Source organism: Symphalangus syndactylus, chromosome 8 (assembly GCF_028878055.3).
Source record: "Symphalangus syndactylus isolate Jambi chromosome 8, NHGRI_mSymSyn1-v2.1_pri, whole genome shotgun sequence".
NCBI classification, from domain to species: Eukaryota; Metazoa; Chordata; class Mammalia; order Primates; family Hylobatidae; genus Symphalangus; species Symphalangus syndactylus.
In genome coordinates, this window is record NC_072430.2 from 78,566,062 (window position 1) to 78,584,813 (window position 18,752).

An 18,752-nucleotide genomic window follows, 5' to 3' on the forward strand; every position below is an offset into this window, starting at 1 on the left:
TGCGTGCCTGTAATCCCAGCTACTTGGGAGGCTGAGGCAGGAGAATCACTTGAACAGGAGGTGGAAGTTGCAGTGAGCCGAGATCGTGCCATTGCACTCCAGCCTGGGCGACAGAGCGAGACTCAAAAAAAAAAAAAAAAAAAAAAAAAAGACCAGGATGAATCCACTGAAGAAATTCTTTTGGGAAACAAACATCTAAATGCCTAAATGCAAGTATAGATTTAAAGGAGGATGTGAATGTGTATGGCAGAGGTGGTGGAGGGAGATATTTGTCAAAAACAGATTGGGAAGAAGAGGGGAAAAGGCAGAAAAAAAGAAAAGAAAGGAGTGAGACCGGAAGACACTTTAATGGAATGCACTGCAGGCAGAGACCTGGTTTTCTAGACCGTCCAGCCCAGAAGTTAAAGGCCAGACATTGAGTTCATCTGAATGAAAACAGTGCACACTGGTCTCAGAACTGCTCCTGCAAACCCTATCTTGGGCCAGCACATGTCCCTGCGCAGATGCGGCAGAAAACACCTCATCAGCCACATTCCACCCATGTACTATCCATCACATGAGACCTTAAACAAACAAAACCCTTCGTGTTGTTTGTATTTGCTGGGTTTCAGGATTTGGCTTACTCTGGGCACTGGGAAAGCCTGTTGTATCACATGTAAGCCAGAATGCAAACACATTTAATACAAACACATGCATGCCAGGTTTTGGCTTCATTTGGCTTGCTTTATGCATAGAAAGTGTTTGGGGAGGAGACACTCACCAGTGCAAACGTCGGGGGCGGCGGGGGTGCTGGAGGGGGAGGGACAGGCATCTTGGGCAGTTATGCGTTCAACAGTCTTGCTGATAAATCTGGAAAAACAAGAATGCGATCATGTATTAGATGTAATCTTAGTAATGCTGTCCTAATCTGCCTTCACTTTCTCACCAAAGTGACAGCTCCACCTAGCTCAACTCTTAAGAGATGGGCTTATCTTTATACCTCACTGCTAAAATGTTACTGTTCTGGAAGGATCCTGGCAGAGGGGCTTCTGAGCCGAGGTGCTTGGAGAGAATGGAGGCCACATCCAGTGCCTTACTCGGCTCCACCCCCCCACCCACCACAGTAGGCCATGACCCACCCAGGTGGGCCCAGTTAAGCAGGAAGGTCTCACACAACTGCTAGGATGTATCCTGGCCAAGTTTCACTGAAAACAAATTCACTTCCAGTGGCTTCTCCTCCTTGCTAATTTCCATGACAATCCTTTCTTGCTCTCCCACCCCTCTGGCTTTCTCCTCCCATTATTCCTAACATTCGCCAAGTCTGTGTGTGCACTGCAGGAATATGAAAATGAATCTACTTCTAGTCCCGCCCTCAAAGTTCCTAGTCCTCCAGGGAGAGGGCATGGAGAATATAAGGTGGAAAGCAAGAAGCAGCAGGTGAGGCAGGGTGGACGTGTGGGGGTCAGCCTTATGTTTGGAGCACTCAAAGACCAGCCATCCCTATCTCTGTGCTCCTTAGCATTTCCTCAGAGGATCTAAGCGAAAACAGAGCGGGCATGAGAAGTCAGACCTAGGACTCCCAGGCTGTTTACCAGAAATGCATTTCATTTAGAAGAGCCTGTCTTACCTTTGTTTGGGTAAAAAATTATATATAAATAAAATAAAAAAGAAGAGCCTTTCTGCAGAGTGTGCTTGCTCTGAGAACAAAGGGAAGACCAGATTCTGTAGCTGGGTAGGAAAGTTTAGGTGGGTGAGGGGGCAGGGCAGAGAGGGCAGCCTGGCAAACACCAGGGCCAGAAGAGACGATGGCCAGGAAGTGCCTGGTGAGTTACACCAGCCAGGAGCCCTCTCCCCATTTCCTCCAATCCTTGCAGTCCTGTTCCTTCGCCTCACTAGAACCCCTGCTCCCTCTGCCCTGTCTAGGACAACGCCTCACCCACTATTCTCATCCCTAAGCAATGCCAGCTTCTCCCACCCCATCCTTGCTACACAAACTGTGGTCCTGGATGGGAAGCGTGGGCACCACCTAGAAGCTGTTAGAAATGTCAACTCCCAGTCCCTTTTGCCCCCAACTGAATTCGTTTCAGCATTTTAACAAGATCCCTGGGTGATTCATATGCACTAAAGCCCTATGTAGAGATCGAGCCTTAAACCAGTGGGCAGTCTGGGTCACTGGCCACCTGAATAACATTATTTCTACAGGACATGTGTCCCAAATTTTAAACTGCAAAATTATATTTCTTTTAAAAAATTTTTTTAATTTTTTTTTTTTTTTTTTTTTTGGAGATGAGGTCTTGCTCTGTCACCCAGGCTGGAATGCAGTGGCATAATCATAGTTTACTGTTGCCTCAAATTCCTGGGCCTAAGCAATCCTCCTGCCTCAACCTCCTGAGTAGCTTAGCTAGGACTGCAGGCATATGCCACCACGCCTGGCTAATTTATTTTTATCTTTTATTTTTGTTGTGATGGGGTCTTGCTATGTTGCCCAGGCTAGTCTTGAACTCCTGGCCTCATGCCATCCTCTTGCCTTAGCCTCCCATAGTGCTGGGATTACAGGTGTGAGCCACCGTCAGGCTTTTTAAACTCCCAATAGTCCCTTAATTGCAGAAAACAATTTCTTAGGATTTAAAATATTCATTTAGTTCAACCACTAGAGTTAATGTGGAAAACCGAAACCTAAACAAATACTTTCTATTGAAATAATGCTAGATGGCTTGCTTTCTGTGAACAGAAATGGACTGAAGAAGCTAAAAAAGACACTGCTGGACTTGTCACAGCCGCCGGGAAACAAGAATTAAGACAGTTCGGAAGAGTCCCATTCAAAGTGGGCGGTCTAGAAAATGAAAATTTTAAATTCCACAGCAGCTCTCATGTATGGAGAATCCGCTGGATCCAGGGCTCTATCCTTGCGTGGTCTCTGACTCCTAAGACAGCGGAAGCCAGCATAGCTGTGCTCATTTGATAGACTCAGAGAAATTAAGTCACTCCCTAAAACACCCTGAAGCAATTCATTCAGTCATGTCCTTTTGGTTCCTGCTCTTCTGCTGGACAACACTGTCTCACTCAATCACTCACTCACTGCCCTTTTAATAATCTAATAAACACTTTCAGGCAGGCGAATTAGTGCCACAGCTCACCTGTTAACTAGGCTGGATGCTGTTCTCAGTAAGAGACTGTCTCAGGCAAGGATTCTTTTAAAGTATGTTTCCTAAATTGCTCTTTCTGGCATGACATCAATTAGTCACCCATAGGGCCACATGGGCATTGTGAGCAGGACTGGGTGCCTGTGTTAGGGGGTCCTCCATCAAGGGGCATCTCCAGCGGCACATTCAGAGGCCTTGGAGTCAGACGTCTCCTAGGACCAGCAGGAACGAAAGGGATCTGATTCAGGCCTGACTACTGTGAAAGATGCTGGAGCCAAATCAATGGTATGACCAGAGCTGGGTAAGGCTTACCAAGGAAGGGGGATAGCCTGGTCTGCCCGGTGGGCCCAAGAGATGGGCTTTGGGAACAGTGCATCCACGTGCTTGGTTGATGAAAAATCCCTCAAGATTATTTTGTCTGACTTCATGTTCACCAATTAACTTTCTGTCATTCTGTGATCCTAATATCTAGGAAGGAGTGGATATTCTGGTCAACTAACAGAAACCTCTTATGGGTATGGTTGTCATGAGTTTGGCTCTCGTAGCAGAGATCAAATTGAACTTCTGTCCTGCACAGCTTAGGGGGCAGACTGTGGAATGGGGACCCTTTCAGGGGCTGCCACCCTGAAAGGCCTCCTTAATTATTTTACAATTCTCTGTTACTGCTGTTTCAGTACTGTCTGTGCACTAACTGACTTGTATATTAACTTCTGGATGACAACTCCAGGGAGGGCGTGCTAACTTCATGGTCCAGAGGGCTAGTGTGGAAGAAATGGCAACAGTCATGGCTGGGGCCAGGTCCAAGGCCAGATTGCAGAAATTAGCGGGCAAAACCAAGGTTCAGGGAGCAAGATGCTATTAAAGGGTCTGAGGTATTGAAAGAAGTGCTGCCTTTCCTTCCTGGCTACTTCAGATGGACAGTGGGGAGAGGGTCTGCAGGTGACGGCTCTCACTTTTTAGAGGGTGGTGCAGAACTAAGTGCTCTTTCCTCTCTTCCTCTGCAGACTTCTGTTTGCATGGCTTGCTTTCCCTGGCCCAATCTCTCACTCCCCTCCAGATTAACTGTCCCTTTCCAATCTCAGTGGTAACATAGATGAGGGAGGCTGCCATGTCCTCTCTCCTCCCTTCTAGCTGAACAACTGCTGGGCACGGTCTGGACTTCTCCAGGCTGGGGCCTCAAGGGAAGTGTGTGAGAAACCCCAGACTCCAATACTGCCACCACACTCAGCCCCTGGATCAAAGAAGACCAAGCTTGTGTGCCCCAACACTGGGCCCACCGGCCACGCCAGGCCCACTTCTTGGCTGTCTTTCCACCAGCCTATGGACTCCATGGGGTCTTGCCAATACCTGGCACAAAGTAGGGTTCTTACTAAATATATATGCAGTGAAAGAACTGTGTATCACACAAACAAGCTGAGTGCTTGCCACTGGAAGGGCTCCCAGCATCACCCCAGTGCACTGTGAGATCCGGGCAAAAGAATCAGCCCTATTTCAGAGGGGCTTGCTAGTGTTGCATACTGGAACTTACTTTCCTGGCAGCTTCCAACTTCCCCAGAGAAGTAGAGCCCCAAGGCCTTGGGAGAGGAGGGCTTCCCTCCTCTCATGGACTTGACAGCCCACATCAGAGCCAGAGCCAGTTCTTACTGAAGGCCTTGGCCCTAGAGCACGGATCCTAACAGACCAGGCATTCCTGCCTGGATCCTCACACCCAGAGTCTGTGGATAGAATTCAAGGGTTCATGAACTTGGATGAAAAAAAAGTACATATTATTTCTACTAAGCACTAACTGAAATGTAGCATTTCCTTTGATTATGAATGTAGGCCACAAACCATAATATCTGATATTCTTTCACCAATAGTTTTCACGTGATATTTTCACATCATATTACAACTACACATCAATAATTTTCAACATTCTGGCAACGTTTAGATCTGTTGCTAGATCTTGTTGTTTAAACCATTAATAAAGAAGTACATATTTTAATAAATTAGTTTCCTTTGTAATTCTCTGTATTTTATTTTATGCATTTAAATGTAGACACAAAAGGGTCCCTTTGGGACTGGGAGTGGTGACTTATGCCTATAATCCCAACACTTTGGGAGGTCAAGGTGGGAGGACTGCTTGAGCCCAGGAGTTTAAGACCAGCTTGGGCTACAAAGTGAGCCCTTTATCTCTAAAAATAAAATAAAATAAAAACAAATTAAAATTAAATTTAAAAAAAAAGGAGTCCTTTGGGCTTTACCAGTGGGTTTATAGAATGAAAAAGGGAGAACATGAGACCTTGGTCAGGCAAATTTGGTTCTGAATCCTTGCTCTGCCACCTGGCAGATTCAGATGGGAATTTGTTTTTCCCATCTGTTAAGTAGGAAGTTGCTGAGCAGATTAAATGAAATGGTGTGTGCAAGCCTTTCAGCATGGCCTGGGGGAGCAAAGCTGTCAGTGGACAGGGCTTAGATCTGTCCTTCCGAGGGTGAGGATGGGTCCTGCTGGTACAAGCTGCTAAGTGCCTGGCAGAGGAGGGGTGGACCTGGAGGCTAGTCTGAGGGGCCACAGCTTTGCTCAGTGGCTGTGGGTGGATCTGCCTGGGTGGGAATGAGGCCGACTGATGACTGGGCCTCCCAGCATTTGGTTTTTCCCTTGGAGATGGGAGCATGGCAGGAAAGGCAGCTGACTTGGGTGCAGGGGAGACCCGAGAAGGGAAAGGACTCAGCAGCAGTTTCCCAGTGTGGTCAGTCATCTCCTGCATCAGAATCTGCTGTGCCTGTGTCCGGCTTCCCAGACTAGTTGGGCTCTCGGCAGTGTCGGATCACATGACTACCCATTTGCTGGGCCTTGCCCTCCTACCCCACCCCAACCCAGGCAATGAACTTTTAAGAAGACACACTTTTCAGAATTAATTTCTTTTTAAGAATAATTTCAATGTTAAGTAACTTTCATGATAGAAAAGCCAGACTTTCTAAAATCTTTACTTTGTGTGTTGACTTCTACGTACACAAAGAAAACCCAAGGGACAGAAAAGGCTTTTGTTTTCACATACAGTATTATGGTCTGAACTATGCCCCCTACAAACTGATATGCTGAATTCCTAACCCTCAGGACCTCAGAAGGCAATTGTATTTGGAGATAGGGTCTTTAAAGAGGTGATTAAGCTAAAATGAGGCCATTGGGTGAGATCTTAATCCAATTTGACTGGTGTCCTCATACAAAGAGGAAGAGACATCAGGCATGTGCTCACACAGAGGAAAGTCAAGTGAAGACGCAGTGAAAAGGTGTCTGTCTGCAAACCAAGGAAAGAGGCTTCAGAACACACCAAACCTGCCTACATCTTGATCTTGGACTTCCAGCTTCCAGAGCTGGGAGAAAACAAATTTCTGTTATTTGATCTACCCAGGCTGTGGTATCTTATTATGGCAGTCCTAGCAAATTAATACACATGGCTTTAACAACATATGTTTGTCTATTATCCATTGTGGAAACAATAAGATAATGGCCTTTGAATAAACTATCCATCAATTGATTTCTCACCAAGATATTTCTGGATTATCATACATTAAAAAATTTAAAAATCAGCCAGATCCTTAGAGTATGTAAGTGACTGCCAAAGGTTTATTTAATAAGTGAATGAATCATTCAAAAATAATCAAATTTTAGGTGAAAATAGCTGAAGTAAGGGGAGAGATCTATCAATAAACCTTTCGTAAGGAATTGGCTTTATGGGTTGAGAGAACAGAGTGAAATAATTTGCATAAATGACTTTAAAAATTTACTGTTTCTTCTTTGTTGCCTACACACACACACACACACACACCACCCCAACATTCAGAAATTCTGGACTTCCTAGTTCGTTCTGTGAATGAAATGGCTGGCATCGTTGGTCTTACTAGAATGCTATTAGGTCAACATCATGGTTTAACACTTACATTTAGACAACATTCACTGATCCCAGATCAACTAAGGCATCTTGCAGCCTGGACCCACTGGTTAAACATGCAATGTTGGCTACAACGAGCACTGTGAGAGAAAGAGAACCGCTCAGCCCACTCCCCACCAGTACAGGGGACACATTCTCCTCAATGGCATGGCCAACTAGAGGTCAACCATAGCTCACAGTTCAGTCCAGACATGCCCCAGGAAACTCAGGGTTTCTTCTTCAATGTGCTCATCTAGGAAAGCAGACTCATACCTGAATGTAAAATGATTGCCTTCCTTGGGATCAAGAAAATGGGGTAGTTATTTAAATAAACTGTTTATTAGTTTCATAGCCAACTTAAAATTCATTCTAGATTGCACTGCCTAGGGCCTACACTACAGAATGACATGAGGTGGGGAGCGATTCCTAATAGTCCTCCAGTGAACACAGTTGACAATCTTCCGAAGGCCAGTCTCTAATCTCACATGGGCAGGGGTTCCATTAGAGAAGATAAGAAGCAGCTTTATCCAATTACGTTTATCCTTAATTTGGAATATTCAAAAATATAAAGCATTCTGCTCTATAAATGTTGCTAAAAGTAACCCTTAAATACTATCACACCTAAAATGAATGGTGGAAAATTAAACTTTTTTTCCCCCAAAAGATTGAATTAATAGAGGAATATTTTATTTGCTGGGGGTGGGGGAGGGTATCAGAAATAATATAACTGGATAGATTCAAAAATCCAACTGCTGTCTTGCCCTCATTTTCTATTTTTATTTACATTTATTTATTGATTTTTGTTTTTTTGAGACAGAGTCTGGCTCTGTTGCCCAGGCTGTAGTGCAGTGGTACGATCTTGGCTCACTGCAACCTCCACCTCCTGGGTTCAAACAATTCTCCTGCCTCAGCCTCCCAAGTAGCTGGGATTACAGGCGCGCGCCACCACACTTGGCTAATTTTTGTATTCTTGGTAGAGATGGGGTTTCACCATGTTGGCCAGGCTGGTCTTGAACTCCTGACCTCAAGTGATCCACCCGCATCAGCCTCCCAAGGTGCTATGATAACAGGCATGAGCCACCATGCCTGGACTCATTTATATTTTACTTTATATATAATGCTCTTAACTCATTTTTATCTATGTATTTCTTGAGTGCTTTTGGCATCTTCAGGTTAGTTTTTTGTTTGTTGTTTTCTTCGAGATTTCTTTTCTCCTTTTGTATTGTAGAGAATACAAAAATATACAAAGATGAAAAAAAAGCACTGAAGTTGTATTTAACCACTAAAGGAAGCATTGAATAATAATTAATTTTTATGTGAAAAAGGGTTAGGGGTAATAACCAGAGGTAACTCTTTGTTATTTTGATACATGGCCTTCCAGCTTATAAGTATATGTACATCTCTCTCTCTCTCCCTCTCTGTCTCTCTGTGTCACACATACACATACACACACAATTATATACAAAAATATTAACAGAACAAAATTTATAATACATGTAACACAAAAGTGTTTTCCTGAGAAAAGGTTTTTAAATTCATATTGAGTTATTACAACCATAAAAAACAACTACAAGGGCATTCATTACAAAGACAGTGAATCCACTCCAAGTCCCCCTGAAAAAATAAAATCATCGAGCAAACTCAAATTGCTGCTAAGACGGTGAATTTTAAAAAGCATCTCGTTTTGGGATTCCTACTCAATTATTCTTGATTCTATTCTTTAGATACTCCTCCATGATGCAAACTTAGCTGGATGTATTTAAGATCTGAAAACCATTAGAAGTAATTAAGATGAATTTGTCTTTGTTCTTCAACTTCCTGTAAAAAATGCTCAACAGGAAAATTGATGCTCGCAGTAAACCACAGTCATCCTGTTTCTTTAACACAATCTTTTCACAGCTGCAGTTGCCTGGAGTTTCTATTTTATGACGCGAGTCACTGTGCAACAGCTCTACTGTCCCTTCCCCCCAGCATGTGGTCTGGCCATTTTAGAAACTTTCAATACCTTTGCAGAAAGGTTCATTTCTATTATTGCTACTCTTCCTCTCTCCAAGCTGAAGGTCCTTGCTCAGAGCAATAAGGCCATGGATACAAGAGGGGAAACGGAAAAGGCAGCTGGACTCCAGAGGAAGCAAAAGGCAGAGAAGAGGAAAACAGCTTTATTAGCAAATCAGCAGCCTCAGCCAGTTGGTTCTTATGCATTGTTAGTCTCCATTTGAGCTGAATGTGGAGCACACGCTTGCCATATACAGAATCCCTCATTTCTCAAAATGTACTGCTCTTTTCTCAGTCAATCATCATTGAAAACAATACTTCAGCGACGTCTGATTAGGTTGTCTTCTTAATGGTAAATGTCAATTTAAGTCTGCTGAACCTAGAAATGCTTCTTTTATAGTTCTTTTAGATAAGGAGGTGATTTATTTTGGCGGGGAGTAGGAAAGGTGTTTTTCAAAGAAGACATTTTGAAGCATCTCTAACATCATTAAGACTGGCTGGGAGCTTGGACACAATTTTACTGCAAGAGTACTGCTAGGGAAATAAAGGTTGCTATGAAGTAAAATTATGTTTTAATCCACTATTGTGCACATTTAATTTTAAAATTAATACAAATTCACAGACATCGAAGACCTATAAAAGGAAGAGTTTTGACAGGATGATATTCCAGTTCAGAAGAACAAAGCTTGATAAAGTTAACACATAGCACTGTAGTCCAAGTGAATTGTAAGAGTATGATTTCCACACAGATCAACCTCAAAACCTTTCCCCAGTTTCTCATCTTCCTTTCTCACTGTCCTGTCCTATTCTTTCCCCAGTCTTTCATCTTTCTCTCTACCAAGCTGTCTTACTTTGCTTAGTTAGAATCTTTCAGTAGCCTTTTCATTTACCACCTCTCCATTCTGTACTACATATACTAGTTATGCCATTAAATTATTTAAAATAACTTGTATGCCTGTAATCCCAGCACTTTGGGAGGCCGAGGTGGGCAGATCACTTGAGGTCAGGAGTTTGAGACCAGCCTGACCAACATGGTGAAACCCTGTCTTTACTAAAAATACAAAAACAAAAAAAACAAAAAACTTGTACTTAGTGACTAAAGTTATATGTGCCTTCTGAGTTTTTTAAAGCTTTATTTTATATTTCTTCACGGAGAGAAAGGAACATAAGTCAAATTGTTTCTTCCTACATATTCCAGAAAAAAGTTTTTTAATGTAAAAAGTTTCCTTAGTTCTGCTCTGTAAGTCTCTGAGTAGATGGCTTGAAATTTTTAAAATCACAATATTTTATGCCAAAACATTAATCATATTAAACATAAAGTTATAATTAATGCTATAAAATTTGATTTGCGATAGTAATTGTGCACACCCTGTTATAACAGGAATAGACTTATTCTAAAAGACAAATCGTATTATAAAAGACTCTGCTTAGAAGTGGTTTAGTTTGAGTTTTGAACTTAAATAGCACATCGGCAGCAACAGTGCAACAGCTTAGTTCCATGGTGTCTTCGTTTGAAGCTTCCAATGGCTCCTTGTACTTTAAAGCACTTATTGTTGCTGGCCACACCAAAGATTCAAAGGCAGTTGTGTGGACAAGTGTATCATACACCAAAAGGATATATTTACTGACATAAGCCCCCAATTTAAATGGGAAAATAAATTCCTGTGGATCCAAACTTGTCCAGTGGTCAAAAAAAATTCTATTGAAAATCTTGCTTACATTTTGGCGCAAAGCATAAGTTATGAATCACTCACAATCACCATAGTGGTGAAACTAGCATTTTGGGCAATAGGAATAGCTCACATGGTGTTCTACAGAAAAATTAAACAACTTTATCTCGACATACTATGGTCCATTAAAAGCCATTTAGTTCTTCCCTGTAGCTGATAAAGGAAATAAACTTAGTTTGAATATAATTTTTCTTACCGTTAAAGGGTACTGCAGGGAGCCATGGTCAGGGACACAGGCAGACAGAGGGCCAGTGGGACAGGAGCCAAGAGAGAAAACTGTCCCTGAAAAAGGTATCATCTTCTAACGCAAGTGTGGGGTCGTTTTTGGACAGCCATTTTGGACGTGCTCTGGCCTCTTGTTAAACGTGACATACTGAGTCAGAGGCAGACGTCCTTCTGTGGTTATTCGCTTCCTGTCTGATTAATTTGTTGTTTGTTCCTACCTCCTTTGCTGCAGAAAAAGAAACTAGATTGGTTTTGCTTAAGAAGCAAGCAAGAAAAAAAACCTAAATTAAAAAAAATTAAATGTTTCTCCTCCCCACAAGGTGTAATACACAGCTATTTGGTACAGTGATAAGAGGAGATGAGCACCTCCACTCAGTGAAGAGTCCAACTTTATTCTAGATATTCCCACAAAAATAACTGTTCATGGAACTTGAGATTCCTTTAGGAAAATTATATTTGAAAGTATCACTGTAAATACTGACTATTCCATTGAGAAATAGGGAAAAGAGTCACTCAAGAAAGAAAAGCTCTTACCTACCTTACCTTATCTCTTAATTAGGCTAAGGGCTTCTTCTCATTTACGGGGCATTCAAGTGTGTGGGGAGAAAGTTACAAATGCAGGTAAAGAGAGCAGGTCAGGTGTATGAAGGCAAATGAGGTTCTTTTTTTGGTTTTGTTTTATTTATTTCTTTTTTTTTTAGAGACAGAGTCTTGTTGTCACTTACGCTGGAGTGCAGTGGCATAATCATAGCTCCCTGTGGCCCTGACCTCCTGGGTTCGAGCAATCCTCCAGCCTCAGCCTCCTGAGTAGCTGAGACTACACGCATATGCCACTGCACCTGGCTAATTTATTTTATTTTTATATTTGGTAGAGATGGGATCTTGCTTTGTTGCCCAGCCTGGTCTTGCACTCCTAGCTTCAAAGTGATCCTTCCATCTTAGCTTCCCAAATTGCTGGGATTACAGGCTTGAGCTACCATACTTGGCAGCAAACGAGTTTTGAAACGTGATTTTGGTGTCCAAGTCAGGGTAAATAATATACAGCTTAAGTCAGCTGCAGATCCATAGCTTTCTATGCCAAAATGTTTGTCTCCCACACTTAATGGGGTAACAGTAACTCTCCTAGAAGATGCTTGACAAAAGCATAGAGATAAAGAGGGCAGAAGGAAGAAAGTCAGATTTCTCATTATTAAAGAACTCAAGAGGTGGATGGCGATGGAATACATGTAGAAAACATTTTATCAAAACCTTGAGTTATGTATAGAATGATCTGAAAATGCTCATAAGTTTTTCTTAACCCATCTTAAAGGTTCAGACTTACATTTGCAACACATAGCATATAACTCTGAGAAAACAGTAACAGTTGAGGAATTTAAAAAAGAGGCATATTTCAGAAACTAGCTTCATTGTAAAATCTGAATGTTGGGTCCTGATTCTGCTAGGATCAGACGCCAGAGGCATGAAAAGAACGTATGTTGTCTAACACTGCCTTACCTGTAAGGTGATAGAACTGGGCTAAATGAGTAATTTTCAACTCAGGTAGCTGTTGGGGGTGGCGAGCAGTGAGTGGGAATGGTGGGGGCAGGGGCCTGTAGCATTCAGTGGGCGGGGCCAGGAATGGGAAATTTCCTATGGTGCTTACGACAGTCCCACTCAAAATATCAGAAGTGCTCCTACTGGGGAGTACTGGGACAGATGATGTCTAAGGATCTTTTAAACTCAAAATTCCCTGAGATAGGAGTCTAACTGCATGAGCAGATTCATGATACCAGGCCATGGGCACAGTTCCTGGAGTGGAGTATCCAAGAATAAGTGACTGAGAGTCCTCTGCTTTGCCTGGAGCCCCTTGAAGGCAGGGACTGCCTCTTGTCTAACTCTGGCCTGGTGTCCACCCGTGACTTCATACACGAATAAATACCTGCAGGCATGGGGCTGGACAGAGGTGGAGGCCTGCAGCTATCAGCCACTTCCCCCATACAAACCCTCAGGAAAACAGAAAAGTTGATCAACTATTAAGTAAACGCCTGGGTGAATCTTTGGGGAAGTCTAATTATAGTCGGGTCTAAAAAGAGAACATGGGCGATATGACAATTTCTCTACGTATTTTCAGAATTATTTTGAAGTTCTCTAAGTAATAGACACCCCAAACACACACACACACACACACTCTCTCTCTCTCTCTCTCTCTCTGTCAGTACACATACCATTCATGGCTATTTCCATCCCTTAAGGGAGTGGTCCCTAACATTTTTGGCACCAGGGACCGGTTTTGTGGAAGACAATTTTTCCACGGAGTCGGGGCAGGGGGTGGGGATGGTTTCGGGATGAAACTGCTCCACCTCAGATCATTAGGCATTAGATTCTCGTAAGGAGCTCGCATGCGCAGTTCACTTTAGGGTTCTTGCTCCTCTGAGAATCTAATGCGCAGCTGATCTGATAGGAGGCAGAGCTCAGGAGGGAACGCTCGCTCACCAGCTGCTCACTTCCTGCTGTGTGGCCTGGTTCCTAAGGGGCCATAGACTGGTTGGAGACCCCTACCTTAGGAAAAGCTCACTTAGAAGGGAGTATGTCACCTAGAAGGCTGCAGTCCCCAAGACATGCAAGGGAGTAGTTGTGTAGTTTGAGTCTATTCCTACAGTCAACTTTGGACACATTTATCAGGTGTCTACTATGCATGTTAGGACATAAATTAGATAATGTTCCTCCCCTGCGTAAAACCCTCCAATGACTTCTCATTTCACTTAAAAAGTCCAAACTCTTAGGTCCACAGGGACCCACAAAATCTGGCCCCTCCTTAACTCTCTGTCTTCATCTCAAGTAATACTCTGCCTTGCTAATTTACCTTCCACATCTTTCTGTTCCTTAAATGCACCAAGCTCATTTGCATCTTCGGGCCTTTTACTTGCAAGCCTGGTACTCTTGCCTGGTACACTCATCTTTTTGTTCCTTTTTATTCTTCAAATGTCAGCAAAAATGCTCTCCCTCATGACCCATTTCTGCTCTGTTTTCTTTTATGCATAGCACACGTCACCGCTTGACACTGTCTTATTTATCTGTTTATTTACTTGTATGTTTCTCTCCACTAGAATTCAAGCTCTATGAGAGCAGGGACCTTGTCCATCTTGTTTCTGCTTTGTTTCTGCTGTTGCTTCAGCATTTAATGCAGGTGTTTGAAAATAGTGTTTGCTGAATGAAAAAGAAAATCAATGTTTCTTACAAATTCTACTATAGCATAATGTTTGTTTTTTTTTTTTTTTTTTTTTTTGAGACAGAGTCTTACTCTGTCACCCAGGCTGGAGTGCAGTGGCACGACCTTGGTTCATTGCAATCTTCACTTCCCAGGTTCAAGCGATTCTCCTGTCTTGGCCTCCCTAGCTGGGACTACAGGCGTGTACCACCATGCCTGGCTAATTTTTTTTGTATTTCTAGTAGAGACGGGGTTTCGCCGTGTTGGCCAGGCTGGTCTCCAACTCCTGGCCTCAAGTGATCCGCCCACCTCAGCCTCCCAAAGTGCTGGGATTATAGGTGTGAACCACCACTATGCCCAGCATAATGTTCCTTTAAAAGCTTAAGACTGTTCCCCCTGAAATGGTAAATAACAAATGCCAAGACTAGACTTAAGCCTTCTTGGGAGAAGCTGTTAAAGGGAAATTTTCCAGAGAAAAGGTCAGCAGGTAAAACCCTTGGCCTATCAGTGGGCTTGGCAGTGCAGGCAGAGTCTTAAGCAGTGCAGGTGGCTTACACCATTGAGCAATGTGAAGAGAAAAATGGATTAAGAAATTTGAAAACAAATAGAACAATCAGAAAGGAAGGGAAGGAAATAAAAAGATAAAGAAAATAAGGCAAGAAAAGCTAGAGATAGGGAGAGATCATGTGGTGGGTAGGGGAGAGCTACAACCACACTGCTGACCTCAGAGGCTTTGGAAGCCACCTCTGCAGTGGATGACCCACAGGTGCTGGATGTAACAGTGCTGTCTGGCCTTCCTGGGTGAGGCGGAGTTCCAAGCTCAGTGTCAGCTTTTCCAGCAGCCACGTTCTTTAAAAAGAAAAGAACTTTAAGGCTGCAGGAGACTTGCAGAGATCAAAATCTACATCACCACTTACAGAGGAAGAAACAGTGGTCCAGAGAAGTTAGGCATCCTGCCCATGTCACACAGCTGGCAGCAGCAGAGCAGTGGCCAAAGCCTGGGCTCCACTTCACTGTCCAGCGCCATTAATGTCTTCAGCCTCATTTCAGGTTCGGGTGATACCACCTACCTCCTTTCTGTAAGTATAAGAAGAGGCAGAAGAAAGAGGGTGGAGAGAAACGCTGTGATGCGGATGGGAGAGGCTGTTATACTATAACCAAAGGCCTGAGATAAGTGGATTGAAAGCCTGGATGAATAAAGACAATCACAATTCTGGACTTAAAGAGAATTTTAAATGCATATCTCTTTCCCATTTAATATACATCAGTCTGAGCTTAATGACAGAGTAAAACAATAACCAATAGGCTTGCAGACCAATCACATAAAGAATCCTCCATATTAATCTATAGAAATAAAAAACCAAGAGCAGGCAGAAGATTATAAAACAATAATGTAGGTCTAGCCAGTGTAGAAAAAGTGCTGAAGAATCACAGTCTCCTGCCGTGGCCCCCAGTCAACATGGACTGAATCAGTGCAACAGTGGCATGTGTAAAATATGGCAACATAAGTTTTTAATAATTCTGGTTTTTCAAGTTGTGTTTCCATGACTACCTGTTATGGTGCAGTATTTCCCCAGTAGTAGAAAGGTGTTTTATAATACTGCATCCCTCAGTTCTAAAACTTACATTATTCCTTCTTATACTGCAGAATGACCCCTTATAGATTTTTAGGGTGAAAAAGAAACACTACCAGATTAAAGACATGCATTGGTTGTAAGAATCTATTTTCAAAATGTTAAAATATGGGAATTATTTGATTTAAAAGAGCAGAAACAAAGGAATAATCCTCTCCACCACATAATTATCAGTACAGCTACATACAGGGTTGATCATTTAAAAATAATCTCAGAAACATAGATAAATTAAAAACAAACCTTGTAGTATTCTGTACCCTGCTAATATAAATTGATATAATCTTACTTGGGGAAAAGTCTGCGGTGTATTCCATTGTGTTTTGGCAGCTCAGCAACCATTTCTCCTGCTTATAATCATGTCCATTTGTTTGTGTGGAGAATCATCCCGCGCTCACTCTCAAACCATGTGCATCCAGAGGCATTCGCTCCCATTCCAGACAGAGGAAAAGCATGTGATTCAAGGCTGGCTAATCAGAGCCTTGCATTCATTTGGCCCTAGAGACTTCTGGTGATGGCTTGTGATCATCAGAATCGAGGAAACTTGTAGCCTGAGGCGAGCTCTGTCCCTGAGGGATGAGGCTGGAACCAGATCTATTGAGGATGTAGGGGATGGGCCTGCTGCACTCATCCTTTGACCACATGGGGTCTAAAACCAAGACCAACAAAATGGGAATTGGAAGACGGAGAAAAACCAAGTGCTGGTGTTGTTGGTTGAGCCCTGAATCTATCTATAACTGAAGATTTCTAGACCTTTAATTTATATTAGCAAATAAATTCTCTCTTTTATTTAAGCTGGTATGGTCACGTTTTCTATCATTAGCAATACAAAGACTCTTAAGTGATAAAGGAATTGGTACTAGAAGTGAGTGTTGAATGTGACTAAGCCTAAAATGTGCAACTGGCTGATTTAAGGTTGGGGAAGGCTAGCGCAGGCTGGCCTGGACTGGAGAGTTGGCAGTCCTTGTTAAGTGACAACAAAATAGCTAGTTATGCTGCCACCTATTGACTCCTCGGTCTGAGACAGGAGCCTACTCATGGTACACCATTAATGGATTCACTAGAAAAACATTTAGAATGGTGCAGTGTGTTGGCTATTTCTTGTGTCTTTTAGTAAGATCCACAGGAAAGAGATAAATGTAGGCTCAAAACTGACTAGAGGCACAGAGGGAAAAAATACGGCTTTGTTAAGAGAGGCCTTTTTTGGCTGTGATCTGCAACCAAGATGGGTGAGAGTCAAATAATTTGGAGACTTGCGGGTTGGAAAACCCAAATTCTCTATGGCATGCTAACATTAGACAGAGTGGGGAGGGACACAATCATAATCCTGAGAGACACAATTCCAAACACCAGAATCTTGAATATGGAAATCCCAAAAGATCAAAATCCTGAAAATATAATTCTGGAAGAAATAATAGAGAATTATTTGAAAGATATTTATTTACATTTTAAAGGAGGATTTATTTAAGAAACATATAAAAACATGACAGAACACTTCATAGGCCATTTTACACAAAAAAATAGACAATAATAACACAAATATTTTTGCAAGCATAAACACTCAGGTATTCTAACGACAGTAGCACAGGTATAGAAGTTATAAGCAGACATCTGTATTCATAAAGAAATAGGGCAAGAAGGGAAGTGTACAAATGCATATCACTACAGTTGGTATTGTGTGTCCCCAGCTTTATAAATTTGGTCATCTGAAATACTGTGACAAAGAATCTTTTGATGAGATCAATAAAAAACTGTGACATGCAGTTACCACATAGGCAGTTGCTCAAAGAGCTGAGATCTCAAGAAATTTTCTTTCACAAACGCAGATTTGTATAAAAGGCCATCTCTTCATTTATTGAGGATGTTTCAACATTTTTATGTATATGCGCAATGCTTACACACAAAGTCAATACTGTGCTGATGCATTTTTATGGAGTTAAATTTGCAAAAAATGCATTTAATGAATTAGAATTTTCCAAAAGTCTCTACACAATGTATATGTCCAGTATTGGAAATGATGAAAAGGTGAAATAGATGGCATAGTGAATTATAAAAAATCATGCTGAAAATTTAAAATAGTGGAAAAAAAACTAAAATAAGAAAAAGAACTAAAAAGAAAATTCGCAATATGAAAAGGGTATTATGGGGATAGATGATGGGCAATTGCACGGAGATAGTCCAAAGAGCTGGCCTAACATGATGCAGCTATTCTGTGATTGTGATTTTGGGGATTTTAGATGTTTGGGATTTTAGACTTTAGAGATTTATACTTTAGGGATTTTCATCTTTGGGAATTTCAGCATTCGGGATTATGGTGTTCTGGACTGTGTCTTTTGGGATTATGATCCAGATCTGGAGTAACTCTACTCTGATTCCAGGAATGGAAAATGACCAGCCCTGGCTAATTAGAGCCTTGGGTTCCCTGGCTGCAGTGACTGGTTCAGAGATGCCCATGTGACTACTTTTGAACCAAGGAGATGTAGTGAGACTTATTCTAAGGCGTGTGGGACTGAATTGGTAGTATATTATCCACATTAGAGGTGTGGGGCTGGAATGGCAGTATTATACCCACGTTATAGACGTGGAGACTGAGCATGAAGCCAATGCAGTAAGAGCGAGGGGAGCCTGAGACTCAAGAGGTACAGCAATCAAAAGCAATGTGTGGGCCGGCGTGGGGGCTCACGCCTGTAATCCCAGCACTTTGGGAGGCAGAGGCAGGCGGATCATGACGTCAGGAGGTCGAGACCAATCTGACCAACATGGTGAAACCCTGTCTCTACTAAAAATACAAAAATTAGCTGGGCATGGTGGGGTGGTGAGCACCTGTAATCCCAGCTACTCAGAAAGCTAAGGCAGGAGAATTGCTTGAACCCGGAAGGCGGAGGTTGCAGTGAGCCGAGATTATGCCACTGCATTCCAGCCTTGGCGACAGAGCAAGACTTTGTGTCAAA

The 18,752-nt window shown here is 42.4% G+C and overlaps 1 protein-coding gene across 5 annotated transcripts in view; it reads right to left on the reverse strand.

Moving 5' to 3' along the window:
* WIPF1 (WAS/WASL interacting protein family member 1) overlaps window positions 1–18,752 on the reverse strand; it is a 122,616-nt gene that overhangs the window by 25,288 nt on the left and 78,576 nt on the right. For 3 of the 5 annotated variants that reach the window (XM_055289793.2, XM_055289792.2, XM_055289796.2), the window contains exon 2: window positions 761–849. In XM_055289793.2, the coding sequence (XP_055145768.1) occupies window positions 761–811 (51 nt within the window). In that variant the 5' untranslated portion in view covers window positions 812–849. Of the gene's footprint in view, window positions 1–760; window positions 850–10,954; window positions 11,215–18,752 lie in introns of those variants that run through there. The other 2 variants (XM_055289794.2, XM_063645599.1) reach the window with 2 other exon arrangements.